Genomic DNA, 25,807 nt, shown 5'->3' on the forward strand with positions numbered 1-25,807 from the left:
AAACGAACTGTTCAGTCAGGTTTTCATTTCATGTATCATTTATCAATATATTTCGAAGTATGTGTATATTACATATCTTGCTCTTGAAACGTTCAACTGCCATTTCATATGTGTTCCCTGTATGTTTGCCTCTGATGCACACTTCTGACTTACCTCTTTTCATACACAAATATTTTTAATATGAATACAAACTTGCTAGTACTAAAGCATCTTCAACACAAAACAACAAGACTTGTTTCATTATTCTCTGGTTCTGAAGTTAATGAGTGGGTGTCATAGTAAAACAAATTGAAGTTACATAAATAAACATTCACTTTATTTAATGTCGCTGAGATGTAAAAGAAGATACTATTTACAAAAGTACTAGTATGTGTAGAGAAGAGATAAAGACAAACAATGCAGAAATCTCCACATCGAAGTACAATGAATCGACAGCTGTACGAAACGCTTATGTTTCACTTACCAACAGACAAACCCTGTTATCTTTATTGTCTGCTATGCATTACCTTAAGCATCGAGCTTACCTTAAAGCTAATATTCACTGAGTGAACGGGAAAGACTTACAAACGCTATGGCATCTGTTACAGATGTGTGAACCATTCTACCACAGATTTGTTACGTTCAAATTATATGACATGAACCAATAACACTACAAGTATTTTCAAACAACTATGTTCATACAACCAAAGCCATGATAAATATTATAGAGCTCCCACTAACGTCGTTCAGTGTTGAGTTCTTTGACAGAGACAATTAAACTTTACTCAATAACTTTACGTCAGTAAAAATTGCCAACAAATGCGAACTCAGAACTGTCTACACGTGAGCCCAGTTCTCTGCCGCACTATGCATCAAGTTACAGAGTCATCTTGGATTAATTATAATGTCACATTAACTTATTAATATTTCAGAGTTTCGTAAACAAGTTTACTGGACGGAAATCACATTCTTCATGGTTTACACCAACACATTCTTTCACTGCGCTTTCACACGAAAGTCTCTCAGAAATCGCGACTGGAAATTTTGTCCTGTAACTGTCACACTACTTCAACTTCACAATGCACTTTCCCTTAACTTTCGAGAATTTCGTATCACACACTGCAAAGAATATCGTCAAACGAGATCTAGTTCACATTAGCTTTACAGTTAAGTTTCTCTGTTTTATTGTTTTCTTGTGCAGTTCAGAATCACTGTGCCACACGGAGTTCCCAAACTCCTTCTGCGGTGAAGTATCGGGGAAAAACACCGTCAATTGGGTTGGTGCTGGCTGTAGTGTCCTGTCAGCGATCAAAGTACTGCAATTGCATCACCTTTCTGCCAAAGTATGATCACAAACGAATGTTAATTCCACTATGGTGCACAGGAAGGATTATCACCAGCACCAAATACGTAAGCAAGTCTATATCTGGGACTCATAATCAGTTTTAACACTCAATATATGATGTGTTTTGCTATTCGTCAGCTTATGTCCTAAGAGATCGAGACGCTTCAATGTAATACACTTATAATACGGAAAATTATAGTCATGTCCCAGCCACAAATTTTGGCGTCCATTGTTCGTTGTGATGTGAACGGGACAACGTCCACAAAAAGATGAAAATAAAATTAAGAAATATCATGTATCACACAAATAACACCAAACAGTTCAGATAAACATGAGGATGTCATTCCAAGAACAGCTGTTTAGTTCTTCGTGTTGAAGTGCTCTGCAAATTACTGGACAGTAGCAGAGTAACACAAAACATGCTGACAAAGTCTGGTATCACAGGTCTCAACAAGAATGTCGGCAACACTTGGGCAGACCGACAGATCCGGGCTGGCTTGATGAGTCGGCACATGCTGTCTTCAGCGTGGTCTCTGGAGTCCTAGTAGACGCCGTTGAGGATCCACCTCTGGACAGGAGAGCTGGCTGGGAGTTGAGGACTTCTGCTCAGGACTCTACTCCGGGTGGCCATTGGAGTCGTCCTCGTCACGCTCGGTGCCCGCAGCGCTCGACTCCTCGCCAGCTGAGTCTCCGCAAGACCGCAGTGACGCCGAAGAGTCCTCCTTGGTGACCAAAGGGGACAGGCCCTGGTTGGTGGCCAGGCACGCTCCGCAGAGGCCGTGGACCGCCACCTGGGTGCCTCCTGCCGCCAGAAACACTTTGCCGCACCGGACGCACTCCTCCTGGGGATCACCTGAGGACAGAATAAGAGAAGTGTTACCTCTTGAGATTCTACAGTAGATTACAGGACACAATAGGTAAGAAAAGGTAAAAGATTTCAGTAAGGAAGAACAAGTGCAGATAAACAGTCATAAAATGCCCGGAATTTTCAGATGACCTGTCAAAACTCAAGACCAAAGACAAGGAGCATTCGAACACTCTGTAGTAAAACAAGACTACAGGTTTTACACTGAAGCGCCAAAGAAACTGGTAAAGGCATGAGTAGTCAAATACAGAGATATGTAAACAGACAAGTGTCTGGCGCAATTCTTAGATCGCTTACTGTTGCTACAGTGGCAGGTTATCAAAATCTAAGTGGGTTTGAACGTGGCGTTATAGTCAGCGCACGAGCGATGTGACACCTCCGAGGTAGCCATGAAGTGGGTTTTCTCCAGGACAACCATTTCACGAGTGTAGCGTGAATATCTGGAATCCGGGAAAACATCAAATCTCCGACATCGCTGCGGCCGGAAAAAGAACTTGCAAGAACTGTACCAACGACGACTGAAAAGAATCGTTTAACGTGACAGGAATGCATCCCTTCCGCAAACTTCTACAGATTTCAATGCTGGGGCGTCAAGAAGTGCCAGAGTGCGAACGATTCGACGAAACATCATCGATACGGGCTTTCGGAGCCGACGGCGCACTCGTGTACCCTTGATGACTGCACGACACAAAGCTTTACACCTCGCCTGGGCCCGTAAACACCGACAGTGATGATTGGAAACATGTTGCCTGGTCTGACGAGTTTCGCTTCAAATTGTATCGAGCGGATGGACGTGTACGGTATGGAGACAACCTCAAGGATCCACGGACCCTTTGTGTCAGAAGGGGACTGTTCAAGCTTGTGGAGCACGTGCAGTTGGCATAATATGGGAACCCTGATACGTCAAGATACGACTCTGACAGGTGACACGTACGTAAGCATCCTGTCTGATCACCTACACCCATTCGTGTCCATTGTGCATTCCGACGCACTTGGGCAATTTCAGCTGGACAATGCGACACGCCACACGCCTAAAATAGCTCGAGAGTTGCTCCAGGAACACTCTTCTGGGTTTAAGCACTTCCGATGGCCACCAAACTCTCCAGACATGAACATTATTGAGCATATCTGGGATGCGTTGCAACGTGCTGTTCAGAATAGATACCCACCCCGTCGTACTCTTACAGATTTATGGACAGCCCTGCAGGATTCATGGTGTCAATTGCCTCTAGTACTACTTCTGACGTTAGTCGAGTCCATGCCACGTCGTGTTGCGGCACTTCTGCATGCTCGCGGGGACTGTACACGGTATCAGGCATGTGTACCAGTTTCTATGGCTCTTCAGTGTATAAGAGAAAACGCAACACATGGAAAGAAATAACAATAAGACAACCCAAGTATCAGGGAGAATATATGGCGTGTATGAGCATTAATGGCGTGAACGCATACAATTGAAAGCACACTGTGTCAGAAGCACGAAAATCTAGTAAACATGGGCCCTAACATGCATACCGGTACCTTAAGAGCTATTAGCACTTGCACCTATAAGCGACCGTGAAACACGTCCCTTTTACTGCATAAATGCTCGTAGCTCTTAAAGTATGCATTATCCCATTTTTACTAGAAAATGTTTTCTTGTTTTAGTCCAGAATATGAAAATCAAAGAGCTTGCCATTGAAGATAGTTGTTTCGCACCATCGAAGTTGAATAAGTGCTCATAGCCGTTAAGATAAGAAGTTTACAGCCCATTTGCACTAAACTTTTCTGTTTCTAGTACCATGCACTTTCAATTCCATGCGTTTATGGCAGTACTTCGTGCATTTCTCACTCGAGCAAGTGAGCAATTTAGCAAACGGCTGTGACATATTTTAAAAACCATCCGAACAATCGTCCACTTCGATTTAAGACAAAATCACGTTAGGATTTAACAAATGGCCAGGCAGCGGGATCGAATGACAGGTTACTTTGTAAAACTGTGCCGTCTCAAGCGGAGAGTGCTTCTGCTGCTTCCGTGCTAGTGTCGAATGGGACAACTAAGCCTGGTGGTAGGTCAGACGGAGCAGTATCTGGATTCAGAACATCGAGAAGTGGTGCACTAGGCAAACACTCTAGGAGCTGTGAGGTGGCACACGCCTCTTGAGTGGGATAACTGGGACGCCACCACTACATTTGAATGGTTTCGGCAATACCAAATGCGGTTGATTTTTGCTTGCTAACATGCAAAAATGGTTCAAATGGCTATCAGCACTAGGGGACTTAACTTCTTAGGTCATCAGTCCCATAGAACTTAGAACTACTTAAACCTAACTAACCTAAGGACATCACACACACCCATGTCCGCGGCAGGATTCAAACCTGCGATCGTAGCGGTCGCGCGGTTCCAGACTGTAGCGCCTAGAAGCGGTCGGCCACCTCGGCCGGCTGCTAACATGCAGACTGGGTATGTGCAGAGTGTCGGATGAGACAACTGTTTCTACTATTTACGTTGAGAGGTGGCTGTAGTTTTATTTATGAATCCATCTTCATCGCTACGCCGATTAGCTACTGTCCGCTACCCCAACCACAGACCTTTATATCTGAACACACGTGGTTACTATATCCCTGTGGTAAGCTTGGTGAATCTGGTAATAGTTGACCTCAGAGGCTGTCCGGCCAAGTTCACGGACAGGGTTCACACAACTGCGTCCGAAATGCCACTTGGAGCTGACGGCAGCCGTTGTGTCGGGTGCTCTCTCTGTCTTGAATGTGGTGCAGTGTACAGACGCTTTTGGATGCTCTGCCATCTTAGATACATTATAATATGATTGAGGAAGAAAAATAAATTTGCGAGTAGCCCTTTTGATATCAGATTCATGATTAGAAAATCATTGGCTTCGTAGCCAATACACAGTAACAATGTGGACATTAGCATTAACTTGGATAAGTCTACAGGTACTGGCAGCCAAATCTCATCCAAGATCTTTTCGTGATAATTAATTCTTAGAGTTAGACGTGCATTGTAAGAACACAGTTCTGTGAGTTGTTGTTTTCAAATGTTAGTCGGGTGCTGTGTACTTGACATAATACGAAGACTGGCTGAAAAGTAATGGCTCCAAATTTTTTTATGTGAAAACTCTGGATGTTTCTTAAATAAGACAAACTTTATTAAAAGTCTACATCTTTATTCTACATGTCTGCATGTTTATTTCTCAACGTAGTTAACCTGGCTACAAACACATTTCTCCAAACAAGAGACCACTTTGTTGATACCGTCACTGTAGAACATTTGACCTTGTTGATGGAGCCCCAACCTCACCTCTGCTTCCACCGCTTCATCGTTATCAAAGTGAGGTCCTCGAATGTATTATTCAAGTTTGGAAACAGACGAAAATAGGATGGGGCCAAGTCGGCACTGTAAGGACTGTAAGGAAGTAATGTTTAACCACCAAACGAAAATCTTTGTCGTTCATTTTTTGACAATCCCTCGACTTCCTTAATTCACACGAATGCCAAACAGAAAGAAATAGACCAGTATGGCTGAAACGTGGTGTGCATAATTTGCAAAGATGCTACCAACTAAATATGACCTCGATACGCGCCGGTGGTGCCATCTCTCGGGCTTTGCACGGACTTTTCAAATGCCCCTCCTACGTTCCAAAGTAGAATCACTAACTGTTAAATAGATGGGCTAGCTTACCACGCTGATTTTGCATATGTTCGGGGTTTCATCCGCAATGTAGCACAATGTGTAGATGAGCGAGGTTAGTTTCTAGGCGCTACAGTCTGGAACCGCGCGACCGCTACGGTCGCAGGTTCGAATCTTGCCTCCGGCATGGATGTGTGTGATGTCCTTAGGTTAGTTAGGTTTAAGTAGTTCTAAGTTCTAGGGGACTGATGACCGCAGAAGTTAGGTCCCATAGTGCTCAGAGCCATGTTTTGAACGAGCGAGGTTACAGACGTAGCGTCAGCATAAAAATCAGTTGCACCGAAAATTCCAACATGTGTGTGTGAAATCTTATGGGACTCAACTGCTAAGGTCATCAGTCCCTAAGCTTACACACTACTTAACCTAAATTATTCTAAGGACAAACACACACACCAATACCCGAGGGAGGACTCGAACCTCCGCCAGGACCAGCCGCACAGTCTATGTCTGCAGCGCCTGAGACCGCTTGGCTAAACCCTCGCGGCTTTCAACATACATAGTGTCAATTCGGAAAAGCATCATCCAAACAATTCCGAAGACGGCAAGAGCTGACAAGTGCGAGAATTATCGCACAATCAGCTTAACAGCTCATGCATCGAAGCTGCTTACAAGAATAATATACAGAAGAATGGAAAAGAAAATTGAGAATGCGCTAGGTGACGATCAGTTTGGCTTTAGGAAAAGTAAAGGGACGAGCGAGGCAATTCTGACGTTACGGCTAATAATAGAAGCAAGGCTAAAGAAAAATCAAGACACTTTCATAGGATTTGTCGACCTGGAAAAAGCGTTCGACAATATAAAATGGTGCAAGCTGTTCGAGATTCTGAAACAAGTAGGGGTAAGCTATAGGGAGAGATGGGTCATATACAATATGTACAACAACCAAGAGAGAATAATAGGAGTGGACGATCAAGAACGAAGTGCTCGTATTAAGAAGGGTGTAAGACAAGGCTGTAGCCTTTCGCCCCTACTCTTCAATCTGTACATCAAGGAAGCAATGATGGAAATAAAAGAAAGGTTCAGGAGTGGAATTAAAATATAAGGTGAAAGGATATCAATGATACGATTCGCTGATGACATTGCTATCCTGAGTGAAAGTGAAGAAGAATTAAATGATCTGCTGAACGGAATGAACAGTCTAATGAGTACACAGTATGGTTTGAGAATAAATCGGAGAAAGACGAAGGTAATGAGAAGTAGTAGAAATGAGAACAGCGAGAAACTTAACATCAGCATTGATGGTCACGTAGTCAATGAAGTTAAGGAATTCTGCTACCTAGGCAGTAGAATAACCAATGACGGACGGAGCAAGGAGGACATCAAAAGCAGACTCAATATGGCAAAAAAGGCATTTCTGGCCAAGAGAAGTCTACTAATATCAAATACCGGCCTTAATTTGAGGAAGAAATTTCTGAGGATGTACGTCTGGAGTACAGTATTGTATGGTAGTGAAACATGGACTGTGGGAAAACCGGAAGAGAAGAGAATCGAAGCATTTAAGATGTGGTGCTATAGACGAATTTTGAAAATTAGGTGGACTGATAAGGTAAGGAATGAGGAGGTTCTACGCAGAATCGGAGAGGAAAGAAATATGTGGAAAACACTGATAAGGAGAAGGGACAGGATGATAGGACATCTGCTAAGACATGAGGAAATGACTTCCATGGTAATAGAGGGAGCTGTAGAGGGCAAAAACTGTAGAGGAAGACAGAGATTGGAATATTGGAATACGTCAAGCAAATAATTGAGGAAGTAGGTTGCAAGTGCTACTCTGAGATGAAGAGGTTAACACAGGAAAGGAATTCGTGGCGGGCCGCATCAGACCAGTCAGCAGACTGATGACCAAAAAAAAAAAAAAAAAAAGTGTCAATTGAGTCAACTGAGCTTGGCGGTTGGTTAGGCGACGTGGTTTTCGGGGACTGGGGAAGAGGAGAGCGGAGGCAGTAGCGCTGGCGCAGAGGCGAGAGAAATTACCCGGGGCATGGCAAGGCGGGACACGAGGAGACAACGGGGGCGGTATGAGATGGGATGGGATGGGATGGGATGCGGCGGCAGGCCGTGGCAGAGGCGGTGGCGGTGGCGGCAATCACGGCATCGCGGCGGCCGATATTCGATGCAAATTGCCCGCAATTATGCAACGCGTCGCCAGATAAGCCGCGCCGAGCTGAGGCTGCCGCGGCGCAAGGAATGCCGGCGGGAGGCGGCGCCGGTTGCGCCGTGTAGCCGGCGGCTGGCTGTGCCACCCTGCGCAACGGAGCCGCCGACACCTCACTAACTCACCTGGGCCAGGCGGACTTCGGAGGGATAAACATCTACTCCTTCTTCTCCTCCTTCAAGCATCGGACCAGTTAGTCCACTGTGACCTATGGTCCCCTCCATCCCCTCGTGGGTCTACTAGTATTCCTTCGTCTTATAGGCATGTACCGTGGCCGTTGTTGCAGAACACCTTCATCGCCCATTCTTCCTATATCCGTCCACAACCTCCTGTTCATTCCTTAACTGTCATCACGAAACATCAGTCTCTCAGACCAATCATTCATTTTAAACATTGCGAGTGGTAGTACTGCAAAATTCAACGGTCTTTGCTCCTCAGTATCTTTAACACTTAGCGAGCGCAAAGCAGCGTTCAACAATACAATTACATTTTACAGTTTGTGAATAAAGTACACGAGCCAAAACATTATGACCACCAACTACTGGCCATTAAAAGTGCAACACCACGAAGATGACGTGCTACAGACGCGAAATTTAACCGACAGGAAGAAGACGCTGTGATATGCAAATGATTAGCTTTTCAGAGCATTCTCACAAGGTTGGTGCCGGTGGCGACACCTACAACGTGCTGACATGAGGAAAGTTTACAACCGATTTCTCATACACAAACACCAGTTGACTGGCGTTGCCTGGTGAAACGTTGTTGTGATGCCTCGTGTAAGGAGGAGAAATGCTTACCATCACGTTTACGACTTTGATAAAGGTCGTATTGTAGCCTATCGCGATTGCGGTTTATCGTATCGCAACATTGCTGCTCGCGTTGGTCGATATCCAGTGGCTGATAGCAGAATATGGAATCGGTGGGTTCAAGAGGGTAATACGGAACGCCGTGCTCGATCTCTACGGCCTCGTATCACTAGCAGTCGAGATGACAGGCATCTTATCCGCATGGCTGTAACGGATCGTGCAGCCACGTCTCGATCCCTGAGTCAACAGATGGGGACGTTTGCAAGACAACAACCATCTGCACCAACAGTTCCCCGACGTTTGCAGCAGGATGGACTATCAGCTCGGAGACCATGGCTGCGGTTACCCTTGACGCTGCATCACAGACAGGAGCGCCTGCGATGGGTGCACGAATGGCATAACGTCATTTTTTTGGATGACTCCAGGTTCTGTTTACAGCATCATGATGGTCGCATCCGTGTTTGGCGACATCGCGGTGAACGCACATTGGAAGCGTGTATTCGTCATCGCCATACTGGCGTTTCATCCGGCGTGATGGTTTGGGGTGCCATTGGTTACACATCTCGGTCACCTCTTGTTCGCATTGACGGCACTTTGAACAGTGGACGTTACATTTCAGATGTGTTACGACCCGTGACTTTACCCTTCATTCCATACCTGCGAAACCCTACATTTCAGCAGGATAATGCATGACCGCATGTTGCAGGCCCTGTGCGGGCCTTTCTGGATACAGAAAATGTTCGACTGCTGCCCTGGACAGCACATTCTTCAGATCTCTGAGCAATTGAAAACGTCAATAGTAGCCGAGCAACTGGCTTGTCACAATACGCCAGTCACTACTGTTGATGAACTGTGGTATCGTGTTGAAGCTGCATGGGCAGCTGTACCTGTACACGCCATCCAAGCTCTGTTTAACTCAATGACCAGGCGTATCAAGGCCGTTATTATGGCCAGAGGTGGTTGTTCTGGATACTCATTTCTCAGGATCTATGCACCCAGATTGGGTGAAAATATAATCACATGTCAATTCTAGTATAATATATTTGTCCAATGAATACCTTTTTATCATCTGTATTTCTTCTTGGTGTAGCGATTTTAATGGCCAGTAGCGTAACAGCTTGTTTGTCCGATTTGGAAAGAAATACATCATGATTGAGCGTATCATGGTTCCGACAGTTTTTTCGTAGGTTTGTGGAAGTATGTGGCATTAGAAGTCTACGCACAAGTCATGAAATTCGCGTAAAAAACGGGCCGCTGATTTGCGTACGCGGGGATGGCACCCGACAGCGACCCAGATCGGTCCCATAGGATTTACATCAAGCGAATCCGGTCGCCGAGACATCAACGTGAGTTCACAACAATTCTCCTCAAACCACGGTTCTGGCTCCAATAAATGGACAATTATACTGCTGAAACATTACGTCGCCGTAGGGGAGGACATCAAGCATGAACAGAAGCACGTGGTTCGAAGCTCCTAGCGGGTCTTCAATTACTACTACAGGTCCCATGCAAGCGCGGGAGAATGTATCCCATGGTGCTCCCACCCATATGCGTCAGTGGCTCGCCGCACGTTTCGAGCCGCCGTTCACCTTGATGACGGCGTTTGTGGAGACGAATTTGGGCCTAAAAATATGTCATTTCAGTCTTTGATCGCTATTTTCCTATTTTCAATAACCGGTTTCAGGCTAGATGCCCATCTGCAGATCTTTCAGATAAAGTTAAAAATATAATTAACAAGAGAGATTATGTAGCTACTGACAGACCTATCTTAGTTTACAAAACATTTTTTCTGAATGTATTAAAATGCAAACATAACATATATTGCAGTTACAGAGTAACCTGTCAGTACAGAACTACTGGTTCTCTGTCGTAAATTACTTTAATTAGTAATTTTTAATCTGTTGAAACCTTATATCACAGTTTGGAGAAACCTGATTGGTAAAAGTAAAAATTACCCTATATCTATAAGAATTGTGCATGTGTATGTACTAAGAGATTATTTTATCACCATACTTATTAATGGTGGATATACTTTTTAATATTAAGACAGTTTTTAAATAAATAACATTTGTTGTTGTTGTTGTTGTGGTCTTCAGTCCTGAGACTGGTTTGATGCAGCTCTCCATGCTACTCTATCCTGTGCAAGCTTTTTCATCTCCCAGTACCTACTGCAACCTACATCCTTCTGAATCTGCTTAGTGTATTCATCTGTTGGTCTCCCTCTACGATTTTTACCCTCCACGCTGCCCTCCAATACTAAATTGGTGATCCCTTCATGCCTCAGAACATGTCCTACCAACCGATCCCTTCTTCTGGTCAAGTTGTGCCACAAACTTCTCTTCTCCCCAATCCTATTCAATACTTCCTCATTAGTTATGTGATCTACCCATCTAATCTTCAGCATTCTTCTGTAGCACCACATTTCGAAAGCTTCTATTCTCTTCTTGTCCAAACTATTTATCGTCCATGTTTCACTTCCATACATGGCTACACTCCATACGAATAATTTCATAAATGACTTCCTGACACTTAAATCTATACTCGATGTTAACAAATTTCTCTTCTTCAGAAACGCTTTCCTTGCCATTGCCAGCCTACATTTTATATCCTCTCTACTTCGACCATCATCAGTTATTTTGCTCCCCAAATAGCAAAACTCCTTTACTACTTTAAGTGTCTCATTTCCTAATCTAATTCCCTCAGCATCACCCGACTTATTTAGACTACATTCCATTATCCTTGTTTTGCTTTTGTTGATGTTCATCTTATATCCTCCTTTCAAGACACTGTCCATTCCATTCAACTGCTCTTCCAAGTCCTTTGCTGTCTCTGACAGAATTACAATGTCATCGGCGAACCTCAAAGTTTTTATTTCTTCTCCATGAATTTTAATACCTACTCCGAATTTTTCTTTTGTTTCCTTTACTGCTTGCTCAATATACAGATTGAACAACATCGGGGAGAGGCTACAACCCTGTCTTACTCCCTTCCCAACCACTGCTTCCCTTTCATGTCCCTCGACTCTTATAACTGCCATCTGGTTTCTGTACAAATTGTAAATAGCCTTTCGCTCCCTGTATTTTACCCCTGCCACCTTTAGAATTTGAAAGAGAGTATTCCAGTCAACATTGTCAAAAGCTTTCTCTAAGTCTACAAATGCTAGAAACGTAGGTTTGCCTTTCCTTAATCTTTCTTCTAAGATAAGTCGTAAGGTCAGTATTGCCTCACGTGTTTTTTTCAGTGCACCATGAACTGAAATAAATTACAACAGCCTATTCCATTTAGCGTTATTTTGATGGTACCACACATCATATTGAATCCTACAATCATTTTTTTCAGTATCAACTTCGCCGAGATATATGCCACAGCCCAAGAATCTGAAAATGTCTACTCTTTCAATAGCTTTGTTCCCAAATGCTAATTTACGTCTTATGGGTTGCAAGCCTTGGCATAATAAGGACTTGGTTTTATTCGTCGACATGATTAAATTATATGCCTTGTTATTTTATACATTTCCTACAGCGCTCTCTATAGGTTATCTTCGTTTTCTGGTCGCAAGTGTACGTAAGGGTTTTGATAAAAATTCTTCCTTCGAAGCTGTCCTCTGTAGTAAATTTCACAACCTGTTATTCCCATCCGATCACTACGTCGACTAAATATAAACTGAGAAATATCGGTGAAATACAACGCCCAGATCAGGAACTCCTGTATGGAGAACATAGAAATAGGCATCCTTCGCAATGAAAAGCAGCTGACAAAATTGAAAAGAAATAAATCGCCAGGTCCTGATCGAATCCGAATTCGTCTTCCGCATTGGCCACTTACTCAGCATGCGTTTCTCACGGATCGCTCACCAAGCAAATGCCCCAAACGACAGAAAAAATAGACAGGTGATGACTGTATACGAAACGTATAAAAAAGCAGACCCGCAAAATTACACACTAATATCCTTAGCGTCGATTTGTTGCAGCGTTTTCCAGATATAATAAATTTCCTTGAAAGAGAAAAGATTCTATCCGCAAATCAACATGGATTTAGAAATCATCGCTCGACTTGTTCTTTTCTTGCAATATCCTGTGCACCATAGATGATAGGTAACATGCAGATTCCATATTTCAAGGATTGTATGGAGCAACCTGGACAGAATTTCTATGTTGTGTGATGAATGGCAGCTTGCTCTAAATGTGCGAATTTGTAGGTTAATTAACAGTTGTACAAAAAAATTATCCTTTAATGTTTGAATGCAATGTTAGTACAACACAGTCTTGTCGATTAACTATCTAAGCGTAACATTCCAAAGCGACATGAAATTCAATGAGCACACAAGGACGGTTGTAGGGAAAGCGAATGGCCGACTTCGGCTCACTGGAAGATTTTTACGTAAGTTTAGCTTACCTATAAAGGAGACTGCGTGTATAATTCCTGTCCGACACAATCCTGAGTACTATTTGAGTGCTTGGGATCCGACAAGCTCGGAGTAAACGAAGACAACGAAGCAATTCGTAGGCGTGTTACTAGATTTGCTGTAACGAAGTTCGTTCATCACGCAAGTACCACGGAAATGTTCAGTGAAGTCAGATGGGATTCCTGGGGGGACGACGACTTTCTTTTCCCGAATGGTTATTGAGAAAGTTAAGAGAACCAGCATTTGCGACAGACTGCAGAATCATCCTACTGCCACTAATATACATCTTGTGTAACGATAGGGCTCGTACGGAAGCATATGGACAGTCGGTTTTCTCTATATCCTTTCGTGAGTGGACCAAGAAAGGAAATGACTAGCAGTGGTACGTTGTACCCTCGGTCAAGCAACGTATGGTGTCGGCTTCAACTCTTACGACTCATCTTCGGCAGTAAGAGATGCAGAAAAGACAAAATAAAAAAAGCACTCCGTCTTCAGGCTAAGAGTGGCCTACCGGGACCATCCGACCACCGTGTCATCCTCAGTGGAGGATGCGGATAGGAGGGGCGTGGGGTCAGCACACCGCTCTCCCGGTCGTTCAGATGGTACTCTCGACCGAGGCCGCTACTATTCGGTCGAGTAGCTCCTCAATTGGCCTCACGAGGCTGAGTGCACCCCGAAAAATGGCAACAGCGCATGGCGGCCCGGATGGTCACCCATCGAAGTGCCGACCACTCCCGACAGCGCTTAACTTCGGTGATCGCACGGGAACCGGTGTATCCACTGCGGCAAGGCCGTTGCCGAAAAGACAAAATGCGAGGTTATTATTAAATTTAAAAATAAATTAAAAAGCAAGGTAAAGAGAAAAATAAAAATACATCAATTGTCTTGTTACAAGCCCATCTTAGTCACTTGATATCAACCACCGTGCCTGCCCATGTGTCGCAGTTACGAAATGGAACAGTGGATCAACGGTACGTTGAGTTTCCGGCATGCACGTCGCCATTCAGATAGAGCTCAGTTCATCGATCCCTTTCAGGCACGCTTCGTATTAGGTAAGCACACCGCTTGAAATCTGGAAACGGTACAAATGTCAGATTACAATATTGGTATACAGAAGTTATTGCACGTGCTGTTTGCTGAGTACCAGTTTTTGTTTTCACACTACGCCGGCTCTTCGTCCCAGTAACAAGAATTTACGGTATTTCGAAATGATTATGTGCGTAATAAAATAAATTACAGAAGACTGAGGAGGCAGCGGCATCAGACTGCCGACCGAATGCAAATTGTGGCGCACTGGACGGCGGAACAGAGTCTGGCCAGCGCGTGGGAAGAGGATTGATGCGCGCCCTTTACAAACATATTATCTTGCGGCGCCACACGGTACGACAGATTCCACCGAAATTGACCTCGATTGCTTTAAATTACGTGGCATTAGACCGGTCTAATCTACCGCACTACACAGCCGTCCTCGCTAGTTCGCCTCTCGCTCCCACTGACTTCCCATCTCTCTCGCTCTTTATTATTGCGCTACCAACAATTCATTTTCCTCGCTCCTCTTTTTCTCTTCGCCTGTCCTCGCCCTCCACTTGCCCTCCCCCCTTCCCGGCTGCCCACTCCCACCCCCACTGACTTGGTATCACATACGGTTCCCTTGAGCGATAAATATGGCTTTAGAATTTCTATTCACCGTCTTAAAGGCCCTCTAATTATGTCATGTAGGGGTATGTAACATGGGCGACGTGATTACTGAAGGGCGGTCTCCGTGTAATCCCCGTCATTTGAAGGAACCGCAGAGCCGCGGACCATCAAGCGACCGTTTCCCCCCTTTTCCCGAGTAACTACCATTCATGAATAAAATTCCACTTTGCCGTCCGACCGGGGTGGGGGACAGCCCGCGCACGCCAATTTCTGAGCCTCACCAGAGTACGGGAGGCTCACAAAAAACCGAGAGGAGGATATATATCGCTGCGGACGGCGACAAAACCACAGATATTTCCCGTCTTTTTTTGTATACGTACCGCCCCGTGCCTGCACCCTCATCTGGTGTCATTGGGATCGTCGAATCTGGCCAGGTCGGGATGGACGACGGACGACCTCGGGACCGGGGCATAGTTAACTGTCGGTCGGCCTGTTATTTCAGGACGCTCGTCATTATTATATAAATCGGCGGTGTTTGGCTTCTCCACTTTGGTTCAAATTAAACGACATTTTCTTTGTGGTCTGTAAGCGCTTACTGCAGACTCTCGGCAACTCTTACGTTGGGAATTCGACGCCGTGGGCGAACCGTGAAGCCAAAATCAACGCTTACTCGAGGACGTTCTGCGAAAACGCCTTCCAAAAGCCCGTTGGTTTCTCTGAATGGTAGCCGCAAAATGCAAGTATCTGCATAAAATTGCTTCATTGACGAAATCGACCAGGCGGAACGATGGCTACACCCTATTTTCTTAATCATTTCCTGCTGTTTCTTGGTAGCGCGCGGGGCTGGAACGTTCACAGAAGAGACCTTCCTGAATGTTGATTATTTCTCAGAAACCCTGACACACTCTGAGTAGAGATTTCAATAGTCAATTTTGCTTTATCATGCAGATAAGAAAAGAAGAGTCCGTCTTCTGCAGCTTGTGCGAACCAAATAATTTTCACGTATTAGTGCTAGGAATGTAGAGAAGTATAGATTTTTATGTGATCTTCTGTATTGACTAGATACATATAGTACTTGTTTCTTCCATTTCATTGCACGGAGCCAATATTGTAGCACACTGAACTTATTGTTGCTCACATTCTTTAGAGCTGACATAAAAATGAATACCACTGATGATGCCTAGCATGAACAGCTGGGACTTGTCTGGTACACACAAATGAGACAAGTAGTTGCAAAGTACGAAGAATTTAGCTATCTCTATGATAAAGCGTAGTTGATGCAGGAACTGAGAAAAAAATGCTCTAATGTTAACAATATGATTTTTTTGTACAATTAAAAAAGAAATCGTGTGTGTCTCACAGTAAATCCTTCTTACATTACGTCTGAGATGTGCTATGGTTAACAGCATTTTGTCAAGCAAGATACAAACATGTGAATCTCTTGTTATTGTTAGGTACGTTTGGTCTTTTCAGTTTAAATCCTCGCTTAACGTGTAAAGCAAGTTGTCAGTACTCTTGATCAATTTGTGCTTGAAAGGAGGCACGGAGAAAGTGGAAGAAATTTCAGAATAGTAATAAAAAAATGTAGACCTGGTAGACCGTTCGCCGGGTGCAAGTCTTTCGATTTGACGCCACTTCGGCGGCTTGCGCGTTGATGGGGATGAAATGATGATGACCAGGGCAACACAACTCCCAGTCCCTTAGCGGAGAAAATCTCCGACCCAGCCAGGAATCGAACCTGGGCCCATAGGATTGACATTCTGTCGCGCTGAATACCCAGCTACCGGGGGCGGACAGAATAGCAAAAAAACTGGAAGAGGAACAGATCATGGCCCTTCTCGCTGGATGTAACACTCCGAAGACTTGAAGCAAGGAATGGACAACATACTTAATCAGAATATGGCATAAGGATAAACAAAGCCAAGACGAAGCTATGAATAATAGCAGAAAGGAGAATAATTAAATACTTAAGAGAAATGGTGAAAACAGTGATGCCAGAATGAAGGAAGACACAAGGAGAAGCACGGGCCAACAAAACTTTCTCCGATAACCAACTCTAATGGTATCACATACTGATAAGTAATTGAGGAAGTTTTTCAAAAGGTAGTTCTGGAACACAGCATTGCACGGAAGTGAAACGAGGGGCTACCGAAACTCCTGATAAAGCTCTGGAGGCATCTGAAATTTGTTACTATGATAGGATGATAAATTAAGTGATCAAATAAAGCACGAAATAAAGAAGTACTTACCAGAACAGGTAAGGAGAAAAGTCTACTACTCATTGTTCACTTATTGTAAGTAAATGCTGCTTGACCGTATGATATTGTTACTAGGGGCTAAGGAATGAAATTAAAGAACTATTTTAACATTTTCCTCCCTCTATGATTGTTATTCTTACATCTTGAGAACTGAGGGTATCAGAACAGTGGTATGTAAATAATGCATGTTGTTTCTACTGAATCTATAACAGTAGTTTGGCATTAATATTTATTTTACCTTTTTCAGAAAAAAAGAACCATCATTCTTTTATTGACTTTTCAGCTTCTGGTCACATAAATTATATAACTGCTTTCGACTTCTTTAATAAGACCTCATCAGATGATTTCAATGGTTTACACAGTAACTCGTGAAAGGAGACCTGTTCGGGCCAGGAAGGCTCCTTACCTTCTAAACATACTTGCTGATCATATGGTAATTTCGTTTACAAAACGGCCACTGTATCCCGCCTAGGTGGGATACGTGACTGTTTAAGAACTATAATTGTTTCAAGGGAGGACGTTTTATCTTCATAAAGCGGGACCTGTTTTATTCGGTGTTGACATTATTGTGTAGATTCGTATCGACGGCGTCGTAAAACTGTGGTAAATGATCAATAATCACCTACAACTAGAAAAATGAGATAGATATTTTTAAGTTAGGCTCAGTAACAAGCCACTGTGACTCGCCGTGCTTTTTAAGAAAAAATGACCTAATTCGGTTACACTTGTATTTATTGCGATAGTTCTGGGAATTTTGTGTGTAGTGAACTAGATTTTGGTGTGATCTGCTCTTGAAAAGAGCATGAGTCTTTGGCGATCTCTTCAGGTTGCATTAAAAGAGGAGTTAGAAGAAATTCTCATTCGTGCTGCTTCATTTGCAACCGTCCGATTCAGCCAGTGTGAAAGTTACGGAGATGCTCTGCGTCTTATATGGGAATATTTAGATATAACACATTAAACGGTAAGTCTTAAGTACCGTTACTGGAATCGGGCAGTAACATGATTTTACCGTCTGTACAAATTCTTCAGCGCTTAATTTGCGAGTGACAGACAATGTAGCAGAACAAATAACGCACCAGTTATCCTTTGCCATTCACTTCAAATTGGCCTCTGCGTTAATCAAAACAGATCTTGGTGTACATACAGATTTCGTACGTAAGTACGCCTACAAGAACGGCCTACATATGCATTACAAGTAAAAGTTGGTAGCGAAGAGTATAAAACAATGAACAAATAGATGAGGGCAGAGCTAGTGTTATGTCATCAAAACTGAAATCCACTCAGAAGAAAAAGTAATGGGACACATTATGCGTTTTTCGGAGTCAGGGACAGAAAAAAATGCGTTACACTGCAAATGCTTTGGGAGAAGCTCAGTGGGCAAATCGGCAAAAAAAGATAAGGAAACTGGAACAGTTTATTCTTCCTAATCCTGGAAAGCCAGAGATGCACAAGACAATCTACTGAAAATATGCGCTGGTAAATAAGAAAATTGTAACGATGTGTAGAACATTTTACTATCGTATATCACTTGAGTGACACTTACTTTCGTGCGTCTTCATGTGGGCCCGCAGGTTACACGCCAGAGCGAACTTCTTGTGGCACAAGTCGCACGCGTGTGGCTTGTCTCCTGGAACACAGAACAAAAGAATCGTTATAGCACAGGTGTTGCGGACTTAATACTGCAATAAGGATGTTACCCTCCCGTATCCTTCGTTACATGGTAAGTTACTGCTATGGTGTGTCAATGCACCAAACGGTGTGACACTAGAGCCATGCGTAGCTCATGTTCCCGTCATCATGTATTTTACACCCTGTTTTTAACGTATTTCCACCTCACTACGTTAATTTAAGTTACTGGTGTCACTGAGTTGCTGCTTTGCCTGACCGTGAGAAGCGCTAGCAGCGCGTATCAATATATCCCCTCTCGTAGTTTCTTTGCGCGACTGCTATTACTTCCCCGTCATTGTCTGTCGTAACGCAGTTCGGGTAGCGAGCTCAGGCTGCCAGTCAGTTGGAACGCGTCTGGAGCGCAGTCCAGACCTGCCAGTCGGAGAGTTGCAGTGCGGCACTGGTGCAGTCGGCTTGGAGCAGCAGTGAGCTATGCGGCGACATGGCTCGCCCGACCATTGCCGCCACGCTTCACTTGAGCCGGGCCACGGTCTTTGTGGATTGTCGGTCGGTCGTCCTACCCGACGACGCGTTTTGTCTCGCCGATCGTTCATGAGTGGGCTGTGTGTGTGTGTGTGTGTGTGTGTGTGTGTGTGTGTGTGTGTGTGCGTGCTCAGTTACTGTTGTATATGGTTCAGGTCTTCGTTCAAGTGTTTGACAGGTTGTGTGTGTAGTTGGCGTTATTTGCACTGACGACTATTTTAGATGTTGTCGGCATTCTGAGGGTAGTCGATCGGTTGGTGCGGACCACGAAGGACATCTCCGTGCGGTGCAGTCAGCTGGGTCCGCTGGCGGTCCCTGTGCAGTGTCGGAGCGTGTGTGGAGCTGTCCGATCGCTACGAGCTTCGTGACTCACCGACCCAGGACGTCGAAGTTGAGTGGTGTGTTAAGTACACAAGCCACGTCCGTTCATGTCGTGTCGTTCGTTTCGGTGGTTCGCTGTTGGGGAGCTTTTCCTGTGAACAACACCGAGTGTTTGTAGTGGTGAAATCGAGCGGCCATGTTCTGGAATTAACTACATTGGTTCATTACAATTCAAGTGCACCATCGGAATTTTCTGCCTTGTGGCCCTTAGTGTTCCGGTTACCTTCCCTGGCCATTAACGTAATTTCAGGCAGCGTCCTCACCTGTTGTCGCTGTGCAACATGGTGTGTAGTTTTGACAGCTTAACACATATTTCATTGTGGATAATCACGTCCGTAACAGTTTAGTCTTTGAGTTTTATGTACCGATTGGTGGCTAGCAAGTCGTATGGTCGGTCGGTCTTGGTTGGGTTACCGACGGATCAAGTGTAGTTGGGCCCACCAGCTGTCTCACCTAAGTGAACGTTAATGTTTCCTTAGAGACCGTGGGCACCTTCCCTCCGCGGAGTACGAGAGCTATGAGGGTAAGTGTACCTGTTAAGTATAGATGACTGTAATATGAATGTGTGAGTGCAGTGTAGTGTCATGTTCGTGTTGGAGGTGATGCGAGAAACGAGAGGGTAAAAAACAGTGCCAGTATATAGCATCAAGGGGATGTCGAGCTGCCGGCCGGTGTGGCCGAGAGGTTCTAGGAACTTCAGTCTGGAACCGAGTGACCGCTACGGTCGCAGGTTCGAATCCTGCCTCGGGCATGGATGTGTGTGATGTCCTTAGGTTGGTTAGGTTTAAGTAGTTCTAAGTTCTAGGGGACTGATGACGTCAGATGTTAAGTCCCATAGTGCTCAGAGCCATTTGATGTCGAGCTTAACATCCATATCCGATAGACGGATCACCACTAACAATGTTACATGCCGTCGCTTCGTGATACACTGTGGAGAGGTTTGGAATTTAACGCTGGACACAGGGGCAAAGACTGGTGATCAGGAACTTTACGTCCCCATCTTTTCTCCCCTTACCGGCCAAATATGGGCAGTGAAAATTTCATCCACCATTAGGATTCGAACCGGCTTATCTCCAGATCGAGCGCCATGACGTGAGTGTATATTAGCGACCACAACTACGTTGATGGGCATGCTTAAGATTAAAAGGTGGTAAGCTGTTTGTCAATTCTGGGAGTATATCGTTGACCTGTATATCAAAGTAAAACATAATTTCCTTCACTTTATAGAGCCGCAGAGGAACTTTCACTCTGGATGACCCTAGGAGCTAAGCCAGTAACGTAATGGGACTGCCAGTCTGTAGTTGTGTACAGGTGAGCCGTCGTGGCGCAGGAGAGAATGGAGCGCCCGCCGGAGCCGGCTTCTGGTTCTGAGCCGAGACACGAGGCCCGCCAGCTGACACGTTTCGGGAGTGGCCGCTGCGGGCATTATCGGGTCTAAACGGCGGCCCGCGCGGCTACTGTTTGCCGGCACGTCATTGGGCCGCGTAATAACGGAGCACGCCGCGCTCCGCCGGGCGCCGCATTTCCATAATAGGACGGGCGCGGTCTCGCGGCGCGGCTCGGCGCGGGCCAGATGCGGGCAGCGATAGCGCCGCTGCAGTCGGGTGAGCGAGCTGCCGAGGCGCGAGTGCTGGTACTGCCCCCAAGGACCCATAGGCTACGCTCTTAGCGCCGTGGTGGGGGGATTGACTGCTGTAACGACGAAATAAAATTACATGGCGTGGGGAGACAAGAGAATCCTCAATGCGTCTCGCTATAGACGCCGTGGAAATCACCTACCAAGCTCGAAAATGCTGAATTTGTAACATATACGCTGATAACCCAAACATCACGACCACTGCCCACCACAGGACTAGAGGCCACGTGGAGGCATTGAGGGCGCGTCAGGCGCTGAGAAAAGTACACGGTCCAGTCACCTTAACGTTAATGTTATCGGGTTCCGTAAAAACTTAATTGTATATATGGATAGTTCATCTACAGCTTCTGATGATTGAGTTTGCGAGTATCAAAATAGGTGACACAGATGGCCATATCGCTTGACTGCATTGATTTAGAACCTCACATATTTTATACTGTCAAGCAACTATAGTCTTTTATATGTGACAAATTTCAAGTTGATATTTCTGCCCGTTCTCCAGGAAGAGGTGTCTTAACAGGCGGACAGTAAGGTGATACTGAAGGATCCTGTTCCCACCCAATGAGGTACGGCACACTAACACAAAAAAAAAAAAAAAAAAAAAAAAAAAAAAAAAAAAAAAAAAAAAAAAAAAAAGCCATTTCCAGAGCACAAAAATTAATACACAGGTATAAGCATGCAGAGTAAATATGCAAAAGTGATGCTAATTAAAGTGACAATTTCACGGTGAAGAACAGCAGTCGTGGTATAATGGCATTACTCACTAGGGTAGATGACTACGATTTAGTGCCAGTTATCGTGACAGGCTTTGAAACAGTAACTTCTAGGCTAGAGGATTGACTGCGACAGATAATCGTGGCCCACTAGGGTAGATGACTACGATTTAGTGCCAGTTTTCGTCTCAGGCTTTGAAACAGTAACTTCTAGACTAGAGGATTGACTGCGCCCGATAATCGTGGTCCCAGGTCGTCTGCGATCTCGGAAGTGGTGCGACTTTGCTGTTCCCTGCCGAGCAGTCCGGTCTTTTGTTTCCGCGAAACCGTTGCCCGCTGCCGCCACTGGTACGGCCACGGGCCCCCGGATGAGGCGCAGAAGAAGTGGAGCCCGCGAGTCACGGCGCGGCGCAGGTCCTGAATCCTGAAAGGCGGCCCCTTTGTTCCTCCGGAATACCAAATGAAATGCCCGGCCCGGTCGAGCAAAAACGCGGTGTCCCGTGTTCTGCGCCGGACGGCCCCAACGGTCCATTCTTCCCGACCCTGCCCTGCTCTCCGCTGCCGAAATCCTGCCCGCCGGACTCGGTTTCCGTCTTGTGTCGATTTTGTGAGTTACCTTAGGACCGCGTCTGACGTAGTTCGCTATGAAGCGAGGCCCACGAGATGACACTGCGGGCCTTACAAGTATCATTAACCGTCTCCGGCAGAAAGCGAGTAACTACGAGGTGCATTCAAGTTCTAAGGCCTTTTTTCTCCAGAATGAGAACTGTTTTAAATACTTAAAATGGCGACGTTTTCCTTACTTGAACAGCGTGCAATCATTCGTTTTCTGAATTTGCGTGGTGTGAAACCAATTGAAATTCATCGACAGTTGACGGAGACATGTGGTGATGGAGTTATAGATGTGTCGGCAGTGCGTTCGTGGGTGCGACACTTTAATGAAGGCAGGACATCGTGTGACAACAAACCGAAACAACCTCGGGCTCGCACAAGCCGGTCTGACGACATACCGAGAAAGTGGAGAGAATTGTTTTGGGGGATCGCCGAATGAATGTAGAACAGATCGCCTCCAGAGTTGGCATTTCTGTGGGTTCTGTGCACACAATCCTGCATGACGACCTGAAAATGCGAAAAGTGTCATCCATGTGGGTGCCACGAATGCTGACGGACGACCACATGGCTGCCCGTGTGGCATGTTGCCAAGCAATGTTGATGCACAACGACAGCATGAATGGGACTTTCCTTTCGTCGGTTGTGACAATAGATGAGACGTGGATGCCATTTTTCAATCCAGAAACAAAGCGCCAGTCAGCTCAATGGAAGCACACAGATTCACCGCCACCAAAAAAATTTCGGGTAACCGCCAGTGCTGAAAAAATGATGGTGTTCATGTTCTGAGACAGCGAGGGCGTAATCCTTACCCATTGCGTTCCAAAGGGCACTACGGTAACAGGTGCATCCTACGAAAATGTTTTGAAGAACAAATTCCTTCCTGCACTGCAACAAAAACGTCCGGGAAGGGCTGCGCGTGTGGTGTTTCACCAAGACAACGCACCCGCACATCGAGCTAACGTTACGCAACAGTTTCTTCGTGATAACAACTTTGAAGTGATTCCTCATGCTCCCTACTCACCTGACCTGGCTCCTAGTGACTTGGCTTTTTCCAACAACGAAAGACACTCTCCGTGGCCGCACATTCACCAGCTGTGCTGCTATTGCCTCAGCAATTTTCCAGTGGTCAAAACAGACTCCTAAAGAAGCCTTCGCCGCTGCCATGGAATCATGGCGTTAGCGTTGTGAGAAATGTGTACGTCTGCAGGGCGATTACGTCGAGAAGTAACGCCAGTTTCATCGATTTCGGGTGAGTAGTTAATTAGAAAAAAAATCGGAGGCCTTAGAACCTGAATGCACCTCGTACTGCAGACGAGTTTACTAATTCTTAACTGCGCGTTTAAATACATGCTAGCTCTCGACAGAAGTCGACAAAATTAAGTCCTTTAATAAGTACCTTTCACTGACATATTTACTTCCCGTGGACCCTCCACGGACCCGATCGTCCGCGAAGCGTGACAGACAAGGCGACCACTCTGACGTCACAAGTCCGTTGCGGGGCCAGTATTGCTCGTGGACCCCGCAATGCAGTCAGCACTCGTTCACAAATGTCAGCTACCATTCATGTGGCCTACAACAGAAGGCTTTTGCAGCCAAGCCGGCTAAAGCACGCTGGCACGGTAAGGCTCGATCCTGAATTAGATCCTTCAAGAAGGAGCAAATGTTGATAACCAGCTTCTCTCTGATCTGTAACTCATATAATGCCTGTCAAAAAAAGTGAAGCACCCAAACGACATTGTCGTATATAAATGGAATTTTGTTCGTGAACACACCATCGACGGATATAAATGATAAGAATTGCGGTTCTCTGTGACTTCTCCCTCCGTCGGCTCCTGCCCCCCCCCCCCCCCCCACTTCGTTTTTCCTCTCCTTCCCCCCTTCCCCCCCCCCCCCCCCAATCGGCCCTTGGCTGTGGTGTGCCATCTTCGTGCCAACTTTTTAGTGCAGTGTTTTAAGTGAGTGTTAAGTGTTGTGCGTATTTTCCGAAGTGTTGCGAACAGAAATCATACTGTCCCTGGGTGTGATTTTTATATCTCTTGCGAACATAAACCAGACGGTCGCCGTGTTTTTTCAATTGCCTGTCTACTATTTTCCCTGTCTGCTTCCTGTGTATTTTACTAGCATCGCCAACCCTTTGTTTTATGTTTTAACTTCCACAATTGTCCTCCATTTTACAATTTAAGTCACCGCTTTTATCGCCTGCTTTTATTGTTTATTATCTTCTTCTTCTGTTTTAAAAATCTGTAGGCTGAAGAGCGGCGTACTAAGCTGCTACCAGCCCGCCCCCTTCGAGGGGAATCGAAACTCAATAAAGCAAAAAGAAAAAAGTTCTCTGTGACATGGAGAAAGACCATCAGAGTGTGTTAGTGTCGTTCGTGCTTAGCGTTGTTGTCAAGCCTGGTAGGGCGTACAAGGGGCATGAACAACGTCAGATGTAGAGTGATCACTGTGAAGATGCTCTGCTTGCAAATGCTGCCAATGTATAAATGTTTAAAATAAAATATCATTACACGACCATCATATATATATATATATATATATATATATATATATATATATATATATAATGTGTGTGTGTTTGTGTGTGTGTGTGTGTGCGTATGTGTGAGAGAGAGAGAAACAGTTTTCTTTTTTGTATGTTTATAATCTGACTGCAAAAGAAAAATGTTGGTGAGGGTATGTGCGACATGCTCTGGTATTGCATCATTCTTACAGTCTAAATAAACCATTACAGGTATATCTGTTACCATATGTCACATCACCTAACAAAATTTCTCGACGTTTCATAAAAATTTAGTAAATGTATCAATAAAACTTAAGGCAGTACTGACTCTACATCATCTTAGATGATAGTTTAAAGAAAGGCAAACCCATGTTTATAGCTTTTGTAGACTCTGATAAACCTCTTGACAACGTCGACTGGAATACAGTCTTTAAAATTATGGAGGTAGACGGGATAAAGTAGTGGGAGTGAAAGGCTATATACAACTTGTACAGAAACCAGACAGTAGTTAATAACAGTTGAAGGGCGGGAAAGAGAATCGGTGGTTGAAAAGAGAGTGAGACAGGGTTCTAACCTATCCCCAATGCTATCCAATTTGTACTTGATCAAGCAGTAAAGCAAGCAAGCAAAAGTCCCGACAAGGAATTATTCTTCAGGGAGAAGATATAGAAAGTT

General features: G+C 44.9%; 1 protein-coding gene and 1 pseudogene across 1 annotated transcript in view; both read right to left on the minus strand.

The window, feature by feature from the left end:
• Nucleotides 1-293: 293 nt before the first annotated feature.
• The window catches only part of LOC126416244 (zinc finger and SCAN domain-containing protein 22-like), a 768,818-nt gene continuing 743,304 nt past the window's right edge, over nt 294-25,807 (minus strand). Inside the window, exons 7-8 of the mRNA XM_050083860.1 lie at nt 18,680-18,763; nt 294-2,177 (exon numbers count right to left, since the gene is read on the minus strand). Of these exons, the coding sequence (XP_049939817.1) occupies nt 1,939-2,177; nt 18,680-18,763 (323 nt within the window). The 3' untranslated portion in view covers nt 294-1,938. The remainder of the gene's footprint in view (nt 2,178-18,679; nt 18,764-25,807) is intronic.
• On the minus strand, nt 13,922-14,039 carry LOC126417349 (5S ribosomal RNA; annotated as a pseudogene).

The sequence above is a fragment of the Schistocerca serialis genome, chromosome 8, assembly GCF_023864345.2.
Source record: "Schistocerca serialis cubense isolate TAMUIC-IGC-003099 chromosome 8, iqSchSeri2.2, whole genome shotgun sequence".
NCBI lineage: Eukaryota > Metazoa > Arthropoda > Insecta > Orthoptera > Acrididae > Schistocerca > Schistocerca serialis.